Here is a 24,548-nt window from a genome sequence, read left to right as displayed (position 1 = left end):
GGAATTCCAGACATGCATGCTTTCTTTGTGTATGTGAGAGATGTCACTGTAGTAGTGAGTATAATGTGCTGCTGTTTAACTTCTCAGTCCATAAAAGTCTCATCTCGCACATCAATCTATAGTGCATTAAGATATGCAATAGACTGATGCACATAAAAGGAGTAGGTTTTCTCTTGTGTAAACTTTCCCATACCCATGGCCTAGGATTTTAGCAAAATAACTCAAACACTTTGTTTGAAGTCCAAACAAAGCCTACTCACACACAACACTAGGCTATATTTCATCACAACAATTGTCAGATTAATTGAACCTCAACTAAAGCACTTGATTAAATTGACCAGTTGGTCTACATAATTCCTACCCAACTTTCCCTGTGAGGTAAAGACAATTTTTGCTGCACATGTCGCACAGCGCTTAGACCCATTACAAAAGAGCATGACAAACACTCTGAAAAAACAATCTGACTGCTGACGCCACACACTAGTATGCACACACCACCCCCTTCTCTCCTGCAACACTCAACGCCCAGGTTAGCAGTTCACACTCTGATAGTGTGTGGTTGAAATTCTCCAGCTCTTGGCAATGACAAGTCCATTTCGTAATCTGGATGAAAGGTCTGTGACCTCGGATTGGAAGTAGCAATACACTGCTTATCTGAGCAGACAATACAGTAATTCTACCAGTTTGTGTAGGTTGCGTCTCATGTCTTTATTTTTAATGATTCTCAAGTCCTGAACTGAAAAATAGCCTCATTACCAAAGCTTGCACAACCTCTGCAAATCTGACCAGATTTGTAGTTTCTGTACATGATTAAGGTAGTCTGTAAACATGTTTAAGTGGAGAATTTTTATTTGTCCTGAGTCTTTTCAACTTTTAACCTTTCAACCTTTGATTTCCATGAACACATCTGGTAAGTAGTCCTATTAATAAAATGGCATGTGATAATTTGATAAATGGGCTACATTGTGTGAGATGTAGTGAGCTAATCTCCTGAATGAGGGAGATCTTGTTTTATGTCTACAACAGGAATAACAACACAAATGTAAAATACTAACTTAATTGTATCGTTGTTACATTGCATGGGGAAATTTATGTTTGGACATCTGCTCAAACATAATAAAATAATACATCTCCAGAACTCTGGGGAAATTTAATGTAGCTGGAAAATTGACCATTGATCAGTAAAGGGTACTATACTATACTATACTATATCAATCTAAAGGAAACAACATTTTTCATTATATGTGCCAGTCTTTCCACTGGATACATATCTCCTGTGTTTCCAAACCAAAAGAGTTGAGTCCTGAATAGGCTTACAATTTACACCAGAACCAACAGGTCCAGTTAAAGATTTTTCCCCAACATATCTCAACACACTGACAGGTTTTCTTTTCATTTCCAGAGATATTTACATAAACATACAATTGAAACGTGTTACAGGTTGCCCTCTTGTGGTTTTACTAAAAACAAAAGGGCAAGATCAGTGACAGAGGGTCATGTGCACTTGTCTCTACATCGAGGGCCAGCGACTACTCCATCAATCTGAAACTGATACTGACTCAAGATTTCCACCATATTCATCTTGATTCATCGCCCTCTGGCATTCGCTTTTAAATGGTCCTTTCCAGGTGATCCGATCGATTTATTGGGTCTGGCAGCCAGGTAGACTAAACAGGAGTGGCAAGTTGAGACAAACACAGAAACCGAAATCATTTCCTGGATTTTACTGTTCAATGATCAAGGCTTTCTACTTCTGCGGTTATTTACCTACGCTGAGATGACTCGCGTTTGTCAAGTAGTGTAGTCTTCATCTCAATGTATTTAATGTTCTCCAGGTAGGCTATATCTAACTGCTTTCCCAACACTAAGACATTGGTTGGCGCTTTTAGGTGACGCCTAAACTTGATACCTTGTTACCTTTTTAGTTTTAGTTCACCTGTAACGTTACAAAGTAGCCTAAATATCAAAGGTCAAAGTGCGTAGGCTCCCACCTGATAAAACTGTGCGGGTGTTTGTAGGCTACTTGAGCTTCAAAAATAACTTGTTTGCCAAGCTAAGTCAAGTTGGATTGTTTCGCTTTTCAGTGGAATGGCGATGTATAAAGTTTGGTTTCTACTCTTCCACCTTGTGCCATATGGACTGACTGCATGTACGAAAAAGTTGGAACACACACATGATACTGAAGATATTTCCAAAACAGGTAAATAGGCTGCATATGGGCCTCTATGTTCTGCGATATGATATGTTATCCTAGGCTACATGAAAGCTAATTTGATGACGTAGCCTAGGCTACGTGTTTTTAATAGCTAATTGATTAATCTTTTGCATTTTTGTCTATGGTTATTTTTCCGCAGTGTTTGTTGATGAGGAAAATGCAAACAAATTCTTTAAGCGCCATCTGCTGCTTAATCGTTTCGATTTTGAAATCTTTACTCCTGGTAATTTGGAGAGGGAATGTAATGAGGAAGTGTGTAATTACGAGGAGGCACGAGAGGTCTTCGAAAACATTCCAGATACAGTTGAGTATTTTTTCCAGTTCTGTAAGACAGCTCCTGTGAACCAGGTTTATCCGGCACACCAAGCCTTCTTTTCTGAGAAGCTTAAGCCCTGTGAATGGGGTGAAAGTTCTAATACAGTGTCTTTTACAGGATGCATTTTGGACTGCATACACTGGTAAGTCTGATGTTGGTATTTTTGGGTAGTTACTTTTTTAACTGTTCAGATATTACCAGATATTCACTCACTCATTAACGTGTAAGTTCATTGTGAATTTTAAGTCTTAATATTAAATACTTAAAGGTTTGATTAGTTCCTTGGTAATGCTATTTCCGTCTCAATTGTGAAATGACTCACACTGTTATCTCTGTTTATTACTGTGTTTAATACTGATAGGCCAGGAGCAACATCCATCACGCTTTGACGTGACTGCATTATTGGTGGGACTCATAGCAGGTGGAGTTGCACTTGTTATAGTGTGCCTGCTCATCTGGTATGCCTGTCAGAGAAGGTTCAAGGGCGGTGGCGGACCTCCAGGGTGAGAACTGAAACTGCAGACACATGGTGCAACATATACATTTTATTGTAAAGCTTATCAATGCTATCCACCTCCTCCTGTGGGAATGTATCACTGAACCAGTATTTAGTCTGTTTCATCTCCAATTAATAGTGCATGATCTGAACTCATGCCAACCATTGTGAAGTCAGTACTACTACTACTACTATTAAACAATTGATTGAAAGTTTAGAATACATCAGAATGTCACTTTTTCCATTAATCAAATTACTGGCATGAATGAGAAAATTTATAGTTGAGACATTCATATGGTTAGAAATGATGAATTCCATTTGAAATGATTCTGTGCTTTAATCTTCACTTTCATCAATGAATCCCATATTTGCATCAATTAGTGGTTCTTACTATTGCCATCATTTGTTGCAGAAATGTCACCCCATGATCTCTGAAGCATGTGAATTTGCCTGATGAGTGACCACAGGTTGAATTAGCTTGAGTTCTTTCTTTAGTCAGGTTGTTTACACAACAGCTAAATATGGTTGAGATCCTGTGATTGTGCTGGCCAATCTATTTCAAGCCGTACATATCATGCTTTTTGTGCATTTGAATCTTGTCCCTGCATTGGCCAGTGTCAGATATAGCTTATTCTTCAAAGGTCAGTCTCTGTGTCTGTTAAAGATGAGACAGGCGTTTTTCTTGGCATTGTTGTCATGATTCGGGCAAATGAGGATGTGTGAGGCATCTGGTATTCAAACTACAGTGATATTTGTATCCTCTTGCACAGTATTGTGCATCTGTGGGCCTGCCCATTCTCTTTCTTTTCTATTCTAGAGACAGTGTGCCGTGTTCTGTGTTGTTTGTTGTGCATGTGCACACAAAATATATTCCGTTTCTTGGTAGCAGAATAGAGTAGCCTCACAAAAACATGGAGTAAAAATACGCCTCAATAAATATCAGCCATAATAAGGACCCCCTTGAAAACAAGATTATTAATGTAAAGGGATTTATCCCGCTAATAAACTCTCAAATAACTGTTAATGAACTGCTATGTAACTACCACAGTAAATTATTAAATTGTGGTTTTCTTTAGAAATAAAGACCTTTTTCAGTGACAGTAGTTTGTGTACTCCATGTTGCTGTGGCAGTCTGTATTAGTAATGTTTCTTATCACCACCAGACCTCACCGCACACGCTCCAGGAGGAGTAATGCCTCTCTGATCATTCGGAGACTGGAGGAGATTTCTCTTCAGCCAATGCAGCCACAAGGATCTCCAGAGGATCTGGACGCCCCTGGCTTGCCCTCCTATGAGCAGGCAATAGCAGGCGCAGGACCACATGATGCTCCCCCTCCTCCATATCCAGGGTATGGTTTGCACAATTTGTCTCTACCCGTATATCTTTCACATATGCTAATTAACTGTAGCTATAAAGAAGACATTCTGGTGGTCATAACATCCATTTGTAAAAATGCATGTTAAGATGTGTCTTGTATTTTGAGCATTCATTAATGCCACTTTTTGACTCTCCATAGGTCAAGGCCAGGCACCATTCGACGGTAGCATCAATTTGTAGGAACTCTGGGGGAAGATTTTATGAAGGAAATCATATGGCTGGAGTTATAGATGCTCCATGGTTTCAGAGTGACCTGCTTCAAGTTTGCATCCAATGTGATCATTTGTTCTGCTTTGTGCTGTTGATTTCATGTTTGGTTGTTGTATTGATGAGTGAGATTTGGCTTTAGTTTTCCATTGATTTCAGTTTGAATCACATAAGGAACATTCTTTGGCAAACATGAAATATTTGGTGCTTGCTTGAAATATAGCACTTTAGGGACTGAATGAAGAGACTAGGTAACTTAAATTAACTATGTTTGGAAGGCAGTATAACTGTGATAATTTTATATGAAGTGGATGTTTTTGGAAATGGACAACATAGAGTATGTTTGACACTGACTTAACTGAGGACAATTATTTACCTTTACAAACATTTGTTTTCTGAAACTAAAGCTCCAAAGAAGAGAACACTTGACTTTCAGTACTTGAAGGCTTTATGCTGAACACAAACAGACCATTATGGTCTTTAAGCACTGTTTGCAGTAGTGGTATTTACCTGTTGTATGGAAGGCAGTTAACATAACTTTACCATCAATTAGTAAATTACTTATTAATTTTACTAGAAAGCACTACAGGGAATATGAGAAGAAATATTGTGTTGACCTTTGAATTATTCTTCACTTCCAAACCTCAGTCAACATACCATTGACCGAACTGAAAACTGCTGGTAAACACATAGATATCAAAGTTGAAGTTGTCTATGCACTTTTATCTGGTGAGAGGCTATTTATTCCTTATGTGTATTTTTCAGGAAAGTATGTGAATGTGTATGTATATTTAATCATTTGTATGTTGGCAAATATTTTTGGAAATAGCCCTCAACTTTTTGCTTCTACAAGAAGCTAAAATGATGTCATGTGTTTGTCACACTGACTAGACAAGAGCTGTAACTTAGGCCTATTTCACTGATGTGGACATACAAAGACTTTTACGATGTGCAGCATGTCAGTCTATACCTGCACAGTTTGATTCATTTAAGAATTGGCTACAGGACGTCTTGCTCTGCCAGGGTGAACACATTTGTCTTGTGAATATTGACACTTCAAAACACCTTTGTGATTTCATCATCCCTCAGTGTGTAGGCCTATGGCCAAGAAACCAAGGGTTAGAATGTCTTAGTTCTAGCTGAAGGTATCTGTCACTCTGTCCCATAGGCTACCATATCATCTTAATACTGTGATTGTTTTACAATAAACTTTTTAAGTTTTATTATACTTCCTGTCTCATGTTTGCAAGAGCATAAGAGCTAGGCAATAGGCTAAGTTAACTGCACTTCAATAACAAAGCCAAAGTAGGATTTATGTCAATGTTTTAAAAGTTAAGAATTCTATATTGAAAGAAATACAATTAGGCCATGTATTTAATCTGAAAATATAAACAGCCTATTTTATAGTAGCCTAATGAGGTATGTAAAGAAGCTTGCATGAAAAGTGGCACAGCAAAGGTGAATCTAATATTGTTGGCCTACCTGTCTTGAGTTATTGCAGAAATTACCAAATATATTTATTATGCAAAATGTAAATGTTTAGAATCTAGGTAACATGTAGCCTAATACAGATAATCATTCATACAAATGTTTTTTATAGGCCTAGACTAGTTTTAAATTATATGCACGCGGCGTAAAAAGTATACCTAAACATGCACTATGCTCATTGAAGAACGCATCAAGACTGAAAACTTCCAACTCCAACTAGTCGGAAGTGCATCTTGGGAAATAAACCAACATGAGGATCCGATCCAAGTACCGTACCACCATGCACAGCCAGGACGATGTTTGATTCAGGGGACATGCACAGTGATAATCATCATACATTAATCTCTCGCTAGAAGTCACTGCCGCAGATACACCGGTATCTCAACTCGTCGGCGCCTCTGATGTATGCATCGAGAAAATGTGATTGTTTCAACCGGCCTCTTACTTGAATGTGTGCCTACTCCACAAAGCTATATCGGGGAAGTGCATCACTCCCAATCTCGACCGGATGATGGACAGGAATTACCCGACTCCAAGCTTCGCAGACTCGCTTGCCCCTCCACCACAGACCGCAGCTTGGGCCTACGAGCGTAGCACCGCATGCATTAAACCAAGGTAAGAGATGAAGGGGAGGGCGGGTCACCTTCCAAAGAAAATTCCGGTGATGGAAGGCCTAGCATAACAAACATAAACGTGACGGGCATTTTAAAGTTAGCGCGCGTCGTTTTACCACACAATTCACTGTTTATTTGAAATAGTTTTGGACTTAACAAAGTATCAGTAGAGTATTATTTTCCTGAATCCGAGACATCTACAAAACACTGGCCGTCACTTGGGCTACAATGCGTAGGCTACTGCACTGTTGCACGTTAATTGCCATTAAGCACAATGGATTATCTGCATAGCCTATGTGTGCATTTGGAAAAACAAGGATCACGTTCTCTCGATTTATGGAGATGTTTATGTTGCAAGCAGACGACTTAAGTGTAGGCAGTCTAACTACAATTTACTCCTCCTGCATATCTAGACTATTTTAAACGATGTGTTTGGTTTATTCGAAAATTGTTTCCCGATAATATGACAGACATAATCAGTGTTACATGGGGCGACGTGTCATGCGGGATACCTGGTCAAAAACTGTTAATCGTGCACACGAAGAGTACGAATTTAAGTGCTGTATTGTTCCCGTCGTGCACTCAAACCACAGTTTACTAAACAAAAGTCAATGAACTTTGCGGTTTAGCAACATGGAAGTCGGCTAATTCGAAGCAACGTGCGATGCACATTTGAAAGTGCTTATATGATTCAATCATTTTTAACGTGACCTACTTGTCATCCTGCAGTAACTCGTAGGCTGCTACCGTATCAAAATGTAACGTTATGTGACAGATGAGCCTGTCTGTTATGTCTCCAAATAGGCTATTTGTTTAATGATTAGCTTATAGTGTCTGAAAAAAGTTTTCCAGACCTGAAAGTTTTGTCATATGGTCTGCTAATGGTCTCAGCAGCTTGATTCCAACAGAGGACAATTCAAATCATTCATTGAATTCTCAATAGCCTACTCAACATCTGATATTTAACTTGATTCTCAGTGTGTACAAGTCTCATTACTTGGGCATTCTATATTTACTTGTGTATGTTTGTCAAAATGCCAAATGTGTAATATTTCAAGGGCGGAATAGTCCTCTACAATACAGTTTGATTTGCTGTAGGCTATTGTTTTGTGTGTCAAATCTCCTTCCATGATCAAGCTATAAACATTGATTATTTACAGTAGTCCTCCTGAGGCTAACTGAATCGGAGAATGTATGCAGTAATGTTGTGTTAGTCTGTCTAAGTGAACAACTACTACTCATGGGATGTAGTCCATTAGACAGCCTGAAACTTTTTCTGTTTATTAGAATCAAAATTCCCATCAGCAACATGGTGTCATAAGGACCATTAAAATATTTGGGACATAGAGCCTATATCATCCATTTAGATCAGTTATTTGCCCCCTGAACCCCCCTCTAGAAGAATGTTCACCCCTGCATCCCTTTGAAATGCTGTACATGGTTGATGCAGTGTCCTGTGAACTTTGCTAAGTCCTTAAGCAAATGTTTTTGAGGTTAGAGGTGACAAGTAAGGCCTATGAAGTTGTTTCTGATACCACACAATTGAGAAAGATGTGTGTGTGCAGTCATTTTACGGTTATTCTCTCTGACAATAAAACAATAAAATGCCAGTCAGTTGGTATACTGAATCCTACACCTGAATTATGTCTCCAATCATTTTGGGCAAGGTAGTCTGAGTGATATGAGTAATAAGCCTACTTGGGAAAGCAGTATGGGTCTTTCCGTGTCATCAGATAAGGTTTTTGCTGCATCGTCTCAGATTTTGTTCAAACCTTGTCTATATCAAGAATGGGTCGCAAAACTATGGCCTGTAAAATATTTCTGTTCAAAACCTATGTCTTTATATTATTTTAAGCCCTTGAAATTACTTTAATTTCACAGCCTGAAAATCACATTATCTGGGAAGCAATGTTTGGGCATTAATAATAAAACATATGATACATAGGCAGCCCAAACTTTGTAGGCTGGAAACAAACATGTTCTCAGTATGACTGAACCATTACAAGTTTGTACTGTATGCCCATTGATTTTCTACAAGGCCCTTTTTTGGAAAAAAGTGCAAAAAGAGTGAGATTAAGGGTAGTATAAACTTATTTTTGTCAATCATTATTTTTTTTCTTTACATACTATATTTTATTAATGTTGTACCGATATTTCAGCTCTCCACATATAATGGGCTTGAAGATTTTAAGGATTAAACAAGGGGAAGTTGTGTTTTTCTGTCATTTCATTTTCATATAATTAAAACGGTATATGGGGTAGGTTGTAGGCACTTGAAAAACTATGAAAGTAGCTCAGTGTATGGGCATTTAGTGTATAAAGTGCCAATGTTGTACCATAGATAGATAAATGGAGTCAAAATCATTGTTTTGCCTCTGGGCCAAGAATGAAAACACATAGGTGGGTGATTCTCCAACTGTGGTACTTTTTCTGTCCTTGACATATATTTAAAAAAATAAAAAACATTTCCACTTTTTTATTTTTTTCCCCTTTACTACATATTTAGGGGAACCTATATATAAAAAATCATTGTTCAATTATGTTGTTTTTTATAAAATATAAGACATTTTATATGCGTTTTTTACTATTTTTCCTCTGTCCCTAGGCCAGACTTTGGGTCTTCGACCTTATCTCACTTAAAATCTAATACTGATATAATTTAAAATTCAAACAGAAAGTATGCATTATAACCCAATTCATTCAAATCTACTATTTGTTTTTATATTTCTTTTCGATTTGGCATATTTTAAACATGTTAAACACTTGTCCCTTGGGTTCACCGTCATTTCCACACCTCTGCATAAAATGCAATCCCAGGCTCAGTATTCTAGATTTGTATACTCAGTAACCATAGCAACTGACACTCCAGAGGGATCCACATGGCTGAATGAAAGAATGATCCCAGCAGAGGTTAATACATAGGAGATATATCAAGGTAAATATGAGAAATACCGCGAGTATGTTTATTGTACGTCATTTCTGAACCGCTCATAATTCATTCCGATGGGAAAAATTCTGGATTTTTACAATTTCATTAGGTGTAATTTGAGATTATTTAATGCTAACTCTAAAACTAACACTAACAGGCTAGTCAAACTTGAGATATTAGAGGGAAAGTGGGAAAATGTCATTTCCACGACCGTCTTTTCCACATCTGTCTCCATGGTAGTGATAGGTAGACAGGTTGGCTTGTTTTTGTTCGGTTGTGGAAATGACCATTGCTTTTGCCATTGTCTGGAAAAATGTCAAAAAATACATATTATTCCATAAAAATCAGCACAGCCAACTTCAGGGCAGGTATCTAGGCATACTGGGGAAACAAATTATGCCAGTAATATTTTAATTAAAAATGTTTCATTTTCTGAAAATGTTCAGGTCCAAAAAGTACCATAGTTGGAGAATCACCCAGGTATACAATGTAACCAAGTAAATGTATTTATGTATGAATAAAACATGGTACATCATTGGCACTTTCTACACAAAATGACTATAAACAGAGCTATTCCCACACTGTTTTTTGTGTTCCTACTAGCTACCCAACATGCCATTTTAGTCCTATGAACATTACCAAAAAATGCAATCACACTTTGTTTTATCCTTCAAATCAAGTGCATTTGTTGCAGAGGCCTCAAATATTAGCTCAATATTAATAAAAATAAAATTGAGTTTACAGACAGTAGTACAAACTTTTAATGGTCCAATCATACTGAGAACATGTCTGTCTTCCAGGAATAATACTTTTCAATATATTAATGCCCAAACATGGCCTCAAAGATAAGGCATTTCTGAGTGTAAAAATGATATAAAAATCATGAGTGAAAACATTGGAATTTAACAAAATATTTCACCGGTCTTAGTTTTTGGGACCTAAAAAGACAAACTTTGAGCAAAATCTGAGGCGGTGCAGCAACCATTTTCCTGTATTTTGTCTGGTTTGACACGTAATGACCCAGCATTGTAGGTCATATTTAGTCCAAACATGTACACCATTTGCTGTTGAAATTTATTAAAGAACTTTGGGCTTGCTTACAGGTGAAAAAATTTAATGACCTACTACACATAGTGTTGAGTTGTTGTCCAGACAGTGTGTTCCTCTTGTTACTGTCAGTGATCGTCATCTGGTTGTGGTTTTCCACTTTCACTCTCAGTGTATGCAAGTCTGGTTCCTCAAATTTTAGGAAATGAAAAAAGCCTTTAAAAGGTTCTTTAAATACAGGCCTTATTGTGTTTTGAGTTGGATTTACTTGGTAATAGTACACTGACTAATGTTCTACAAGTCATATAGTGCCCCAGGGTCATTCAGTTGTTTCCCCTACTTTTAGAGAATTTAGATTTTATACAAATTTTAAGTTAGGTGCATACATGCATGTATTGTGTGTGCAAAGCTAGGACTGTGAATGTACTGTAGATAACACGATTAGAAAATGTTAGGACTATACAGTGCAATACGGCGTATCGTTCTAGTGCTAGTCCAGAATCCTTCATCACTGAATGGGCAGTTTTACATCCCTTCCGCTCACACACCCCAACATGCCTTTTTGGAATAGAGCAGTTCTTCTCACCGCCTTTAATCAACATCTGTTTGTGCACTGGTGAACACAACAGATTTTTAAAATTACACAAATCTATTATCTGATAGCAAGACTAATGAGAGAGAGAGAGAGAGAGAGAGAGAGAGAGAGAGAGAGAGAGAGTCTAACCTCACCTTCATATTTCACAGGTTTCTCGTCATTAATAATTAAGCTAATTCACAATGAATCCCAGGGCTGTTTAAATGTCATGTAGCAGCAGAATATTTATGAGCATATGGGTTAGGGAACGTCCTGGCCATGAACAGTGGCATCCACAGCTTTGCATCCACAGCTATTCACAGTTTCATAGGAAGGCCCTAGTTATGCAGTTGTAATTACATGACCTAATGTATAAGTAAAAGTGGTTGCTAACATGCTGTCTTCAATTTGCATCACCTTTATTACCACATGTACCAAGCAACCATCTTCCTTCATGGGCTTTGGGGTTTGGTTTGGAGCCCTTCTTTCAATTGTAAACAAGGAGCTGATTTTGTGTTGAAAGTTGGCACAACCCTAATTAAGCTGTGCACATTATGCTCGTTTGATATGTATTGCTTTAGGAGTTTTTTTTTCATGAATATTATTATTGTGGTCAGATCCTCATGGAAACAGCTATGTAGCAGAGGGATGCACCATCAAAAAGCTTAAAAATCAATAATCGGCATTTGATGAGGCATGATAGACATTAGATTGACATTATTGTTTCCAAAAGTAGATACATTAAGTTTTAGTTAAGTGCTGTTTAAGCACTTTTTCCATACAGGCCTAAAAGTTGAATGTGGATACAGATTGAAACCTATTACACCAGTGTACATTTTGTTTTGTTTTTCTTTGATTAGTTCCAGTTATGCTGCCACACACTTGGAGTCGGAACTTCTCCAGCGGCAAACGTATGCTTCCAGCCAAATCCCATCCTACACCACCACACACCATCCAGCAGGTTAGAACAAAGCAGTTGAGCATGCAATTCCAATGGAAATACATGGAAATGTGTGTTTCTCACCATTTTCTTTATGTCTTTGTTTGACAATTTAGGTCTGTCTGGGGTCTTTGAAACGAGTTTGCATACTTCTGGTGGTAACACTACTGAATCCTCGGTCATGAACTTTCTTCCTGCCATCGAGTCCCGAAGCCTTCAGGCTGGACCTGTTACTGCTTCTCTCCTTCCCCAGTTTAGGACTCCCTCATGGCAGACAGGTATATTGAGGAAGTCTAGTTTGTTGTTTACTTATTATACCATGCATGTTGGGATGACTTGTTCTGTGGTTTATTGTCTGTGCAGACATAGAACTGTTTTACTTTCACATATAACTTGTTTTCTTTTATACACACAATATACACATTTATACACATTTATACACATAATACTACAATATTGAAGTGTTGATGTTTATATAATGTATTGCTTGTTGATTGTGTTTGTGTGTGTGTTTCATTAATAGCTGCAAACTCCTCAACTACAGAACTGTTTCTCACTGGAGCCTTGTCTTCATCTGGAACGTTCCCCACCGCAGCCCTCTCCTCCTACCAGCATCCCACTGCCTTCCCCTCCCGCAGCTACACCACCACGCCCTCACTGACCGTGCAGGATGTCACTTATAGCTCTTCCAACGGCCTGCTGCCCTCCACTGACCCCCTCATCCAAATCAAATCTTCCCAAGGTACTGTGCCTACCGTTCTGGCCTTCGATCGCCTCGGCGGCTCCTCGTTAGGGGGAGCTGGCCTCCCTCCCCAGTCCTCCACATATCGCTCGGCCCAGGAGTCTGCCCCACACCTCCTGCAACCTCAGTTCAGCCTGCTGCATTCGGCCCTTGGGAACCCCCAGCAGGCCCCCCAGCCTTACGGCGCCCCGGTTTTCTCGGGCTCCATTGAGAGAGCACTTCAGCGTGAATGTAGTGTGATCAAGCACCACCAGCGGCCTTCCAGCGCCCAGTCAGGTCAGGAGCAGCTGCCTGGCGGCGGGCAGCATTCTTTACAGGGCTACCTGGCTGGCGAGAGCGATGTGTCCTTCCAGCAAGAGCCTTCACGCCAAACCCCCGTGCCCTGCAACCCTGCTGGAGACTCGGCTCACTCACTCAACGGTGGAGCACAGCAAAAAATAGCATCTCAACCCGCATTGTCGCAATCTCAGGCCTACCCTTCATCCCCTGGGTTTTCACCCGCCTCCGGAGCGAAAGCTAAAGACTGCGCTTCCAAAATCACCCCACACCCTGCCGACGGTCCGGTGGCTGAACCCCAGCCACAGACGGACTCGCCCGACATTCAACAGCAGAGCTACTCATCTCCTTTGTCGAAGCAGAGCTCTGTGATCGCCACCCACTCTCAGCCGTTCACATCCACCCAGCTGCCCAGCCTGATGTCCATCAGCCCCTCACAGACCTACATCACATCCCAAGCCCTCTCCAGCACCATCAGCCATTCACAGGCCTTCTCTTCCAGTCAGACGGAGAAACTGCCTTCCATTTACAAGACGCTGTCTTCGTTTGCTAGCCAGACGAATGACGTGACGTCTGTCAGCCAGTCATTAGTTTGCTCTCCCAGTCCACAACAGCAGGCACTGCCCTCAGTGGCGCACAGTGAAGGGTTTGATGCCCAGGTGCAGGGACTCTGCATAGGTAACCCCTCTCAGAACTACTCCTCCAGCCTCTCTCAGGGTCTGCCAAGTGTTAGCTACTATGCCCAAGGGCCAGCTACTGCCAGTTCCTCACAGAGCTACGCGACAGGACAATCTGTGACTCAAAGCTCTTCGTTCTCCTCCAACCACACTTCAAGTTTACCAAACTCAAACTCCTCCCAGGACTGCGGCCTCATACAGCCTGCCCCCAGTGGTAAAGCAGAGGATGCACTGTTACAGCAGCCTCAGAAGTACATGCTGCCGGTTCAGTCGCCGCCCTCTTCCACGGCCTCTCATGCCCAAGCCTTACAGAACAACAGACCCTCAGTGGAATTAAAGCCAGCATATGGCAAAGGCAAACCAGACGAGAACTCCTTTCTCACTTCCAAAGAGGATTGTGGAGAGCTTCCGATTCAGGATGTGCAAGCGTTGCAGCAGGCCTCTCTGGAGACATCCTCACACATGGCAAGTGGCGAGGTTGGAGCGCAGAACAACGTGGTGTATGTGGTCTCCAAAATGGACGACAGACACAACACCCAGAGTGTCATTCGGAGCAATTCCCGAACTGAGGATCAGGTGATGGGGATCTCCAACATGGAACCCATGAAAAATGGGAGAATGGGGTCCCTGAACCAACATGGGCAACTTATAAACAGTGCCAATGTGAGGACCCAAACGCCTGACCCAAAGAGCAGTTCAACATTAATGCAGTCTTCCCACGCCCCCATGAACGCAGAGGAACTCAAACAGCACACTCTCCTGCTGAAGGTGCCATCGTCACAGCAACAGAACCATCAGACCCAGACCATTAGAATACAGCAAGATCATTGTCAGTCCCCACAAGGTCAAGCGCAGTTTGTCCGCGTTCCTGGGGCACAAATCCTTCTAGAACCCTCCCAGATGATCTTCCTCCAGCAAGCGCCATCTCAGACAGGACAGAATTCGGCCAAAGTGGCAAACCAAATGCAGCCAGTCCAGTATCTCCATATGAATAATGGGATTAATCTTGGTGTGGACAGCCAAAATCAGCAGCAGGTTGTACTGCACCAAGGATCTGACACGGGAGAGGCCTCCAAGCAGCACCTGTCACCAAAAGATAGTTTCAGCCAATCAAACCAGCAGGATGCAAAGCAACATTTTACCCTCAGCTCCATCTGCTTCCCCGAGTCTATGCTGCTGGCAGACGAGAGGAACATCCTGTCCAATGTGGATGACATTTTGGCCGCGACGGTGGCTGCCTGTGGAGTGACCCCACAAGACTTCGTGAAAGCCACTTCCTCGGAAGGGGACATGCCTTCAATAGCCAACCCCACAGACTCCAAGTGCCACTACCAGTCAAATGAGAGCAGGCATGAATCTTCAAATTATTCATCGCAACATACAGTTGTGGCCAACGCTCAGTCTATGACACTGGCGGTAAATGGTAGTCAACTGACAACAGACATTCATAGATACCCCAAAGATGCAATCGGGGGGCATCAAGCATTTACATTAGCAAACTCACACATGCAACACAACACTGGTATGATTAACCCCCAACAGGAAATTGGTGAAGAAGCGAATGTCCTCAGAAATGCAGGAGGTGTCGTCCGTGAGGCACTTGACAGAAGCATGTTACCCAAAGGGCACGCTGGGAATCCCATGAACGGTGCATCTCTGAACTCCAGTGGAAATAGCAATATGGACAGTAGAGGTCCTTCCAACTTTCACCTGGCTGGCCAGGAATGTTCTCAATCAGGGCTCTTACACAAGGGTAGAGATATGGCCTGTTCTGAGGGAGGGATGGGCATCAAAATGGAAAATGGTCTTGTGGAATGTATTGCTGATGGTCTCCCAAAGAAAAAATATAGGTCAAAAGGTTCCTCCAAGCTGGTCGTTGACGATGAAAACGGTCAGCCCAGGTCTCAGAGACGAAGCAGCCAAGCCAAGCGTCAAAACTCTAAAGGCAGTGATACGAGTTCGCCCTCGGCCTCTGAGGGCTGTCTTGACAGCTACCAACAGCAGGAGAGGATGCGTCAAAAGATAAGGGAAGTTGAGGAAAAACAACCAGAGGTCAAAACTGGGTTCATCGGGTCCTTTCTAGATTTTCTCAAGTCTGGTCCAAAGCAGAATTATTCTTCTCCTCCAGTCAGAACCCCTAATCGCACAAGGAAGCCCCCCACATCCTCCAGGAGACCCCCCTGTCCACTGGCTATGCCAAAACTCCCACACCCCCCTGCTCCAATGATATCGCAGGGTGCACACCCTGGGAGCTCAGCAAAGCGGCTGGATGAAGAGCTACACAAAAACCTGGAAACCCTTCCGTCGTTCTCGTCCGACGAGGATGAAGCAGCTGGAAGGAACCAAGACCTTCAGAAGAGCATCAGCTCTGCACTCTCATGTCTCGATGAGCAATCAGACAAGAAACAGAAATTAGGTATAAAAGGTTTTGATAACATCTCTGTTCATCATTTTGCTGCGTACAATGGCCGTTAATGACAAGTAATGGCAATTTAAGTTTGACTAAAGATTAAATCAGTTATCCGTTCAAATATATCCTCACTGAACTTGGTGCAGAGTACTTTGTAATGTTCGCATTTCATTAAAAGTATTTTGTATTATCTAATAATAATAGAAGTTTTGTACATTCTCGCACACACAGACAATAGATCTACAAGTGCAGTGGGAAAACAGGAGCACTCTACGAGCACGAGTGCCCAGTCATCAGCTGTAAAGCCACAGGAACAGCAGTCAGCGGCGCCGCAGGAACTTAATACAGAGGAACTTCTTAAGGGCGTCCCCCCTGACCAGTTGGCTGTGCAGCTGGTCACCGTTGCCATCGAGGGCCTGACCGACGAGGAGCTGTCAGACAGTGGCGGCGAGGGGATGTATCGTGAGCGGGACGAGTTTGTGGTGAAAAATGAGGACATTGAGAGCCTGAAGGTAAACTCTCATATTCGGGAAATCGTGACCCCATCTGCCTTGTCTGCCCTCTGTGTTCGTTTAGATTTGTTTTTGTTTTGTTTTTTGTTGGCAGACATTTGTTTCCTTTTAGTAATATCAGCATGAGACTTAAGCCACAGAGAGCTTTCAAACAACCCATTGGTTTCAGCATTAGGCACCAGCTTTAGGAGATATTAAATAGTGACTGCATTTCACAGATGTGTTGTGCAATCCTCTTAGAATGCTCCAAAAATGGCTTTAGCGGTGAGTTCTATCAGACAGTAATGAATCATTCCAGTCACTTCAGTCTCTCGGAATGGGATGGGCACAGTCTGTGTGACTTTGTAGTGTAAGCCCTTTTGTCTGTGTCAGCGTTTGATCTTCTCAGTGGCATGTTCTGTTTTTGTTTGGGTCTAGGTGACGTTGAAAACGGGCCTGGAACCTCCAGCCATCTGGAAAGTACAAAAGGCCCTGCTGCAGAAGTTTATCCCCGAGCTGAGAGATGGAAGACGAGTGTTTTCAGCCACAAACAGTGTGAGTGGAGCCCAACCAAAACCAGCAATGACATATTAATACAACAATACTGACTAAGCATACATTTTATTTAAGCCTAGTACTACTCAGGCACTCACGCAGATCTTTATTGGTTGAAAAGTAAGGATTAGAAGATGTGTTATGTCGTAACTGCATTTAATTTTATTCTTTTATTAGAAATGTTGTGAAAATAAGACTTGAAATAATCCTTTATGGTTAAAATATTTTCTATTTTTAATAAATAATGATGTGGGAGAGGCTCTTGAAATGTATTTTTTGTTTTGATTTTAGTACTTGGGGTACTTTGGAGATGCTAAGACAATGTATCGGAGAGTGTATGTCAAGTTCCTTGACACGGTCAACAAGAGAGAGTACGTGCGGGTCTGCAGTAGGAAGCCAAGGTGCAAGCCGATGCACTCTATGAGGTACTGTACTACTCTGAACATGTCGTTCCATCTGTAGTTTGCATATAGTCAGTGCCTCAACACACACACTTTCAAGCCATGACAAAAGTTCTAGATTTTATAGCACGTGGATTTAAAGAGTCTTGCAATTCATTGTCATTTTTGTTTGTTTTGTTTTATATTGTTCTATTATTTTTATAATACATTTTGCCATGAAATAACCATAGGTGATGCCATGGTATTAAACCAAAACCTACTACTACCACACCCTAGAGACAAGACGGTGTGTGGTAGTGACAGTCTGTGTCTGTATGCTACATTGTCTACCTGTTGCTCTGACACACGTTGCTGCGCGTGCTCCTTCACAGAGGCTCTCAGACGAAGGCCCTGCTTGCCCACAGGATGGGTCCTGCTGCTGTGTCTGACCCCTCCTTACTGAAGGCGTTCTCCAGGCCCAGGCCAAAGCAGCCCAAGGCCAAGGCAGAGCCTCCGCCGAAGAAGAGGAAAAAGTGGAAAGAGGCGTTTGCCACCTCTCCCTCCGCATCCTCTCCTGAGGCATTCAGTGAAGATGATGGTGAGGACCTTTAAAGCCCATTCAGACAGCAAATGACTACCAAGAAAGACCATGAAATGTTAGCGTTATTCAGCAATTACAGGCGAAATAACCGTTGGCAATGCAAAATGGTGCACAACACAGTTAGAATAATTTCAACTTTTGAAGTGACGGGCAATGAGCGAATCAGCAATATGTTTGCAGTGACATTATGATGTGACATGCCCCCGTGGGTGTGGGGATGAGTTTCTTATGGTGTCAGACCAGTGGCTCAGTGGAGTCTATGTTGCTTTTGCTAATAGCACCTGCTGAAAATCTGGCTTTTATCTTCACTTATGTATCTTAAAATAATGTGTAGTCTGTACATATAGACTATGTAGATAGCCACTAACATTAAGAAAGTAACACGTTCAGATTGGCCTGCTTTTTTTGTCTTGCTTAGGGTCACTCTCCTCTTTTTCAGAGTTCACCCCTCCGATTCCGTTCGCCTCTCGGTTCCTCAACACCAGGATGATGAAGGAGACGTTCCGGAGCTACGTGGAGCTGCTCATCAGTGTGGCCCTGGATGCTGAGCTCATGATCACTCTGGAGAGTGAAAATGGTGAGTGTGAAATGAGATGAAATCTAAAGCACGCAAGCATGTTAAACCCACAGATTAACCTGGACTATCCTGAACCATGCCATTGTCATAAGTTTAATTATGAGAGTAGCAGTACGTCTGATGTTATGTATGAGTATATAATCGTTGCATTTTTTATGTATAGCAGGAAGATGCTAAATGACTGAGACCCATCACAACATCACATCACAATATGATTAATCACTTCAATTGTCCTCAGAGTTTTGCATAAAGCAGCATAAATATGACAAATATTTGCTGTGGAATATTCATGTTTGTGTGAAATGAATTCATTTATAATTGCATATATAAACATGTATGACCTTGGAACTGAAAATTGGTCTTTTTTTAACCCTCATCAGATGAGCTTTTGCTGCCTCACATGAAAAGAGTGGATGGGATGATCACAGACAATAGAAGAAGATTACTCCCCAAACTGCGCATGGGACAGTTGTTCAAGGTAGCCTTACCTGTTAGTGGTTCATAATCAGGTTATTCGAATTTTATAGAGGTGTCCTGCTGATGGATTAAACCTGGTCACAAGGGCCCCAGCTGTGGCGCAACTGGCTGGGGCACCTGCATTGTACGCCGGCGACCCGGGTTCGATTCCCGCCCCGTGGTCCTTTCCGGATCCCACCCCTGCTCTCTCTCCCATTCACTTCCTGTCAATCTCCACTGTCCTATAATTAAAGGCATAAAAAGCCCAAAAAATATATATAAAAAAAAAAAAAAAAAACTGGTCACAAGAACAAGAATTGCTTAAATCAGTCTTAAATTTGCTTCCCAATTGATGGACTGAAATAATTGTCTACTTACCCCAATTTAGATTTAAGTGATGTGATTTCTAACTCAGTATTAGCTATTATACTGCGAATCAGTTAGGGTTTAACTTTAAGATACATTTATAGGGTGTTTATAGTTCAATATAATGCTGTTTGAAGAATCAACATGGATTATTGTGACCGTTGTTAATGAAGATTAATGAATACCACCAGCAAAATGAGTTTTCACTACTAGAAATTAAAAAACATTGTTGTCATTTTAAAAGGTTACAAATAATTTACCATTGTGGTAGATTTTTCTATGACTTGATGTATGCAGTTTGCTAAAGACACTGCTACTAAAGAAACTCTGTCTTAAGGTGCTCTAAGCGATGTTGGGTAACGTCACTTCTGTTGACATTCAGACAAAACAGAGAGCTAGCTCGCTACTCCCTCACCTTGCCTCCTGTGCAATTAAAACTCTCTTAAATGTGCATCTCATCGTAATTGGCTGAAACAGTTTATGTTTTTATGGTCCAGGCTGGACCAGGTTGTTTTTGTTGCTGTTTTTGGAGCCTGGGCCGTCCACAGAGATCGCGTTTTTTTAACAGAGTATTCAGGGCACAGGCAGCTAGCGGATGGTGAGGTGATGTTTTCTGTATGTAACAAAAAAGGTTTTGGCTTAAAAACCGTGTAACATCACTTAGAGCACCTTTAACTGAGAATTAATTATTGAATTAATAAATAAAAAAAGGTGCCTCCAATATGTAAATAGTGTTATAGAGGCTATATGAGTAGACAGCGTGTGTGTATGCTGTGCATGTGTGTGTTCATGTCAGATTAGGACCATATGTGTATGTCCAGTACCATGATGTAGGGCATCCTATCCCTGCAGGATCTTGAAAGGGTTTGTTTTGATTTTTGCAGGTGAGGAAATATTTAGACAAGGCAAATATTTGCACGCATTCCTGAAAAAGCAAGATCACACAATACAGGAGGGACTTACATGTACCTAGGCATAGTTTTGATATACACATTACCCCCATAATATCAATACAGATTTTGATGATTGAAAGTTCTAGACTGAGAAGAATACATTAGAATACAATTTGTACACAACACATCTTAGACCCCTACTAGACAACTACAGAATTCCACACTGTGGTAAATTCCTTTGTGTGTTTCATTGTTTAAAATGTTCATTGGGTGAAGAGAAGAAGGCTGTGATGGAATGGGAAGCTTGACTCAACTCTGCAACCTTTTTCTCTCTGTTGTCCCTGCAGACTGCCCTGGACAGCTTTCCTGAGATCTCTGTGGTGACGGAGCTGAAAAAAGATGGAGAGACTCCTTCTTTTAAAGTGCGTCTAGGTGGAAAGGCTTACAACAAGAAAACGATGAAACCTTCCAAATCCCCAAGCAAATTGCCATTGGTAAGGAAAGGATCTGATTTCCATTATGTGTACACCTTACACCAGTGGTTCCCAACCTTTTTTGGCAGGTGACCCTATTTTGATGTCACAAAACGTTGGCGACCCCAATCATTCACATATTGCGAGAGATAGCTCAACTTATCTCTGCTGTAACATCCAGATGAGAGCGGTACTTTGATTTTCCCCAAATGTCCTTGCGTGCCTGGTTGTTTTGCTACTTTGTTTCGAACATTGATCAAGCATAATTCCGTCAATCAAACGTCTCATGCGCGCTGTCTAAGTTTATTTTTACTTAGCTAGATTGTAATGAATGATCTGTTACTTAACCTGGATATCATGGGCTTTTTAATGATTTTATTTTAAGGTTAATTTATGTATATTTTTTTGCAATGTAATGTTCAATTGTGAGACCCAGTATCTCAGCCAACCCCATTTGAATTTCAGGCGACCCCACATGGGGTCCCGGCCCCAAGGTTGGGAAACGATGCCTTACACCCACTTTTGGTCAGTTTTGAAGGATTCCAGAACACATGATGCAGTAGATTATAAGGGGGATGTAAACTATACTGTAATATCCCTGTACCGGAACATGACCTTTATTCCTTTGTGACGCACTCGGTACCCCTTTAGCAGCATTGTCCAAAGTGCAGGGCTGTCCAGTAGGCTTTTACGGAACTCTGCATATTGAAAAATGTTGAAAATTGACGCCATGGGGTAAATCAAATTGCTGTACTGCTTAAAGGCAGGAAAGAGCACTTCAGAACTTGACCACTAGATGGCAATTCCTACCTTTATTTTCCCCACACGTAAATGTGTGGGGTGTACTCTGTACACATTGTCCTCTCCTTATTTATGTTGTTCTAGATGGTAACCATCTTTTGTTATCTTATCAGCAGTCCAGGCTTGTATGTCACAGTCAGTTGTTTTCACTATTATAATTCACCAGTATAATTCACAGAGAGTTCAGTGAAAACTAATGAATGTGGAGAACTGACTCTATCCCCTCTCTCGTCTCTTTTATAGGAGTACACAGTGGATCAGCACAAGACACAGTGGTTCTCTCTCTATCACTCACTTCAGCACTACAAGTACCATACATACCTTATGTGTAAGGATGAGGTAAGAGAGAATAGCAGCTTCCACATGCATCCACATGTTTGTTTGTAAAATGGTTAAGGGTCTCCTGGTGACAAACTGAACACGCATGCATCTGTGGGAACACTATGTATGGACTGAGAGTGGATGCCATTCCATCAGTACTATGTAGACTCGAGCTTTGTCCAGTTATTCAGTCCACCCAGATATACAATGGCCGCCTGTACGTTGGTTTTCCGTAACAGCAGTGTTAATAATGTGTAGAGAACATCTAATTCCATTTTTGATTGCTTAAAGGTGCAGTCAGCGATTGTGCTTTTGTCGTGTTTGTCTGTGTTTATGTTTATATTTAAATGTATTAGCAGACACTTTTGTCCAAAACAACACATATTATTTTTTAATCAAGGACCAAACAAAACATGCCAGAGAGGTAACTCACCCCTACCTTCAGTATTCCCAGAGAAACTACACAGGGTTTCATTTTTGTTTTGGGGACAGGCTGCCTCCACTTTGTTTGTTTCCAGTTTTCAGAGCCTGGGCTGCCTACAGAGACCGTTTTTACAGTGTACTCACAGAATGGGCAGCTAGCGGTCGTGATGGATTTCTTTGCTGAATATAACAAAAAGGTGTTATGGGCTTGAAATTGCGTACGATCGCTGAATGCACCTTTAATAGAAATATGCTTTAATCAGCCAACAGGAATCTGTTCAAATGTGTATGTATGCAGTCTAGGTAGTCATAGCTTTGCTCCTCCTTCCCTTGCAGATAACTTCTCTGCGCTCTCGAGAGGAGGACCTCGGGCAGGAGGAGACGGTGCAGACCTGCCTCGGCAACAGGGCCTGGGTGGAGGGCCTCTTTGACCGCTTTGGGGAGCTCCTGACACAGGTGCAGCAGGCCTGCCTATAGCCAAGACAGCAGGGGGTGGAGGGAAAAGCGACCATGGGCCTCTGGATGGGATCTGGGCCAGACGACTGGGATGGTGGGGTGGGATGGGGTGGGGGTCTATTAGCGTCCCTGCTCCCTGCCTTTAAAGCACTAGACACGGATGGAGAACAGGGTTGAGTTGCATGAGTGGGACGGCGCTCTTAGCAGTTCAGACCTGGCTTTTTCTTTTTTGGAGAGGCCGTCTAGAAATGCGGCACAAACAAACAGAACACACAGACTGACTTTCACTTCTTGAACGTAGCTTGTTACGTTATTTTCTACATAGCTTGTTACGTTATTTGAACGTAGCTTGTTACGTTATTTGTTTTACAGCTAGCTAAGCTGCTTCTAGTTTGACATTTTGTACACACAAATGTTTTTTTCTTGTTTTCGTTTTGGCTTAATTGTGATGGACCAGGACTGATAAGCATGCACTAGATACAAAGAAAATTGCATAGGACTTTTGAACACTTCCAATCAGATGTCAGCAACTTTTAAAAAAAAAAGGTTGGGATGATTAGTAAATGAGTAGATCTATACATAAAATATATATATGTAAGACATCCATTATTACAATGGAGTGCCACATTTATAAATAATACTGTACATTGTGTAAAGAAAGCTTTTTGTCAGTACATTCTCTCAAAGATGAATTTTACTTAATATAGATTAAATACCTTTTGTGCTTCAGAAACTCTGTTTTAACAAAGGATATACATCTGAACATGGAGTTGGTGCAATTCTAATACTGCTTTTTATTATATTTTATTGTAATAAATTGTATTACCATAACTATTTTCTCTGATATAAAAAGTGCATTGCTTTTGTACTCCTGTTTTCTTTACAAACCTACATTTTATCTCACTAATAGGTGTATTTTTCACAGAAGAAAATATTATGGTAATAATGTTCATCTTTGTAATAGACTTTTTTGTTTTCAGAGGAGAATCCCTATACATTTATGTCAGTTGTACACTATGTAATCTTAAAATAATTCCTGTCTTAATAATTTTGCAATTTGCCTCGGTTTTAAACTGAATATTATGCCAACAGCATCAGACTAGAGTTTTGCTTTTAAAAGTGTAGCTGAGTTACACACTGCAATTATTTTCTGATACATTGAAATAAATTTCTTACTAAATGAGCGCACTCAGTAAACTTTATGCCTGTTTTCAAGTGCATGGTCCACCTCGTCTTCTTTTATTGGATGCACCATGTGACAAAATGGGCCTATGACAAGTGTGCATTTCCCCTGTGATTCACTGTAGACGTCCTCTACTGACTGGGGGTGAAGGCCCTCTATTACATTTTCAAATGTCAGGCCACTGTTGAGCTAAGTACTAGTGGGTGTATTGCATGTTGGGTAGAGCTAATGATGGGCTGGCCCAAGCGTCCTTGGTGATACTG

The 24,548-nt window shown here is 41.1% G+C and overlaps 2 protein-coding genes across 3 annotated transcripts; both read left to right on the top strand.

The window, feature by feature from the left end:
• The first annotated feature begins 1,480 nt into the window (after window positions 1–1,480).
• On the top strand, window positions 1,481–5,840 carry prrg4 (proline rich Gla (G-carboxyglutamic acid) 4 (transmembrane)). 2 transcript variants are annotated; one of them, XM_076287889.1, is made up of 7 exons: window positions 1,481–1,628; window positions 2,085–2,200; window positions 2,355–2,518; window positions 2,649–2,673; window positions 2,893–3,034; window positions 4,191–4,376; window positions 4,545–5,840. In XM_076287889.1, the coding sequence occupies exons 1-7, from the start codon at window positions 1,615–1,617 to the stop codon at window positions 4,570–4,572; spliced, it is 675 nt and encodes a 224-aa protein (XP_076144004.1). In that variant the 5' UTR covers window positions 1,481–1,614; the 3' UTR covers window positions 4,573–5,840. The 2 variants fall into 2 exon arrangements, with proteins under 2 accessions (XP_076144004.1, XP_076144003.1); XM_076287888.1 differs by having other exon boundaries at window positions 1,481–1,835.
• Window positions 5,841–6,362: 522 nt separating this feature from the next.
• qser1 (glutamine and serine rich 1) lies at window positions 6,363–24,306 on the top strand. The gene is made up of 13 exons (XM_076287887.1): window positions 6,363–6,715; window positions 12,125–12,225; window positions 12,321–12,482; window positions 12,728–16,315; window positions 16,541–16,821; window positions 17,239–17,355; window positions 17,647–17,780; window positions 18,128–18,333; window positions 18,776–18,913; window positions 19,294–19,391; window positions 20,976–21,122; window positions 22,146–22,241; window positions 22,983–24,306. Exons 1-13 carry the CDS (start codon window positions 6,609–6,611, stop codon window positions 23,121–23,123), a joined length of 5,316 nt encoding a protein of 1,771 aa, XP_076144002.1. The 5' UTR covers window positions 6,363–6,608; the 3' UTR covers window positions 23,124–24,306.
• Window positions 24,307–24,548: the final 242 nt, after the last annotated feature.

The sequence above is a fragment of the Alosa pseudoharengus genome, unplaced genomic scaffold, assembly GCF_046254945.1.
Source record: "Alosa pseudoharengus isolate Yale_2024_CS ecotype anadromous, Long Island Sound unplaced genomic scaffold, YU_APseudo_1.1 YU_APseudo_1.1_scf_16, whole genome shotgun sequence".
Taxonomy (NCBI): Eukaryota; Metazoa; Chordata; class Actinopteri; order Clupeiformes; family Clupeidae; genus Alosa; species Alosa pseudoharengus.
This window is presented reverse-complemented; position numbering and strand designations above follow the sequence as displayed.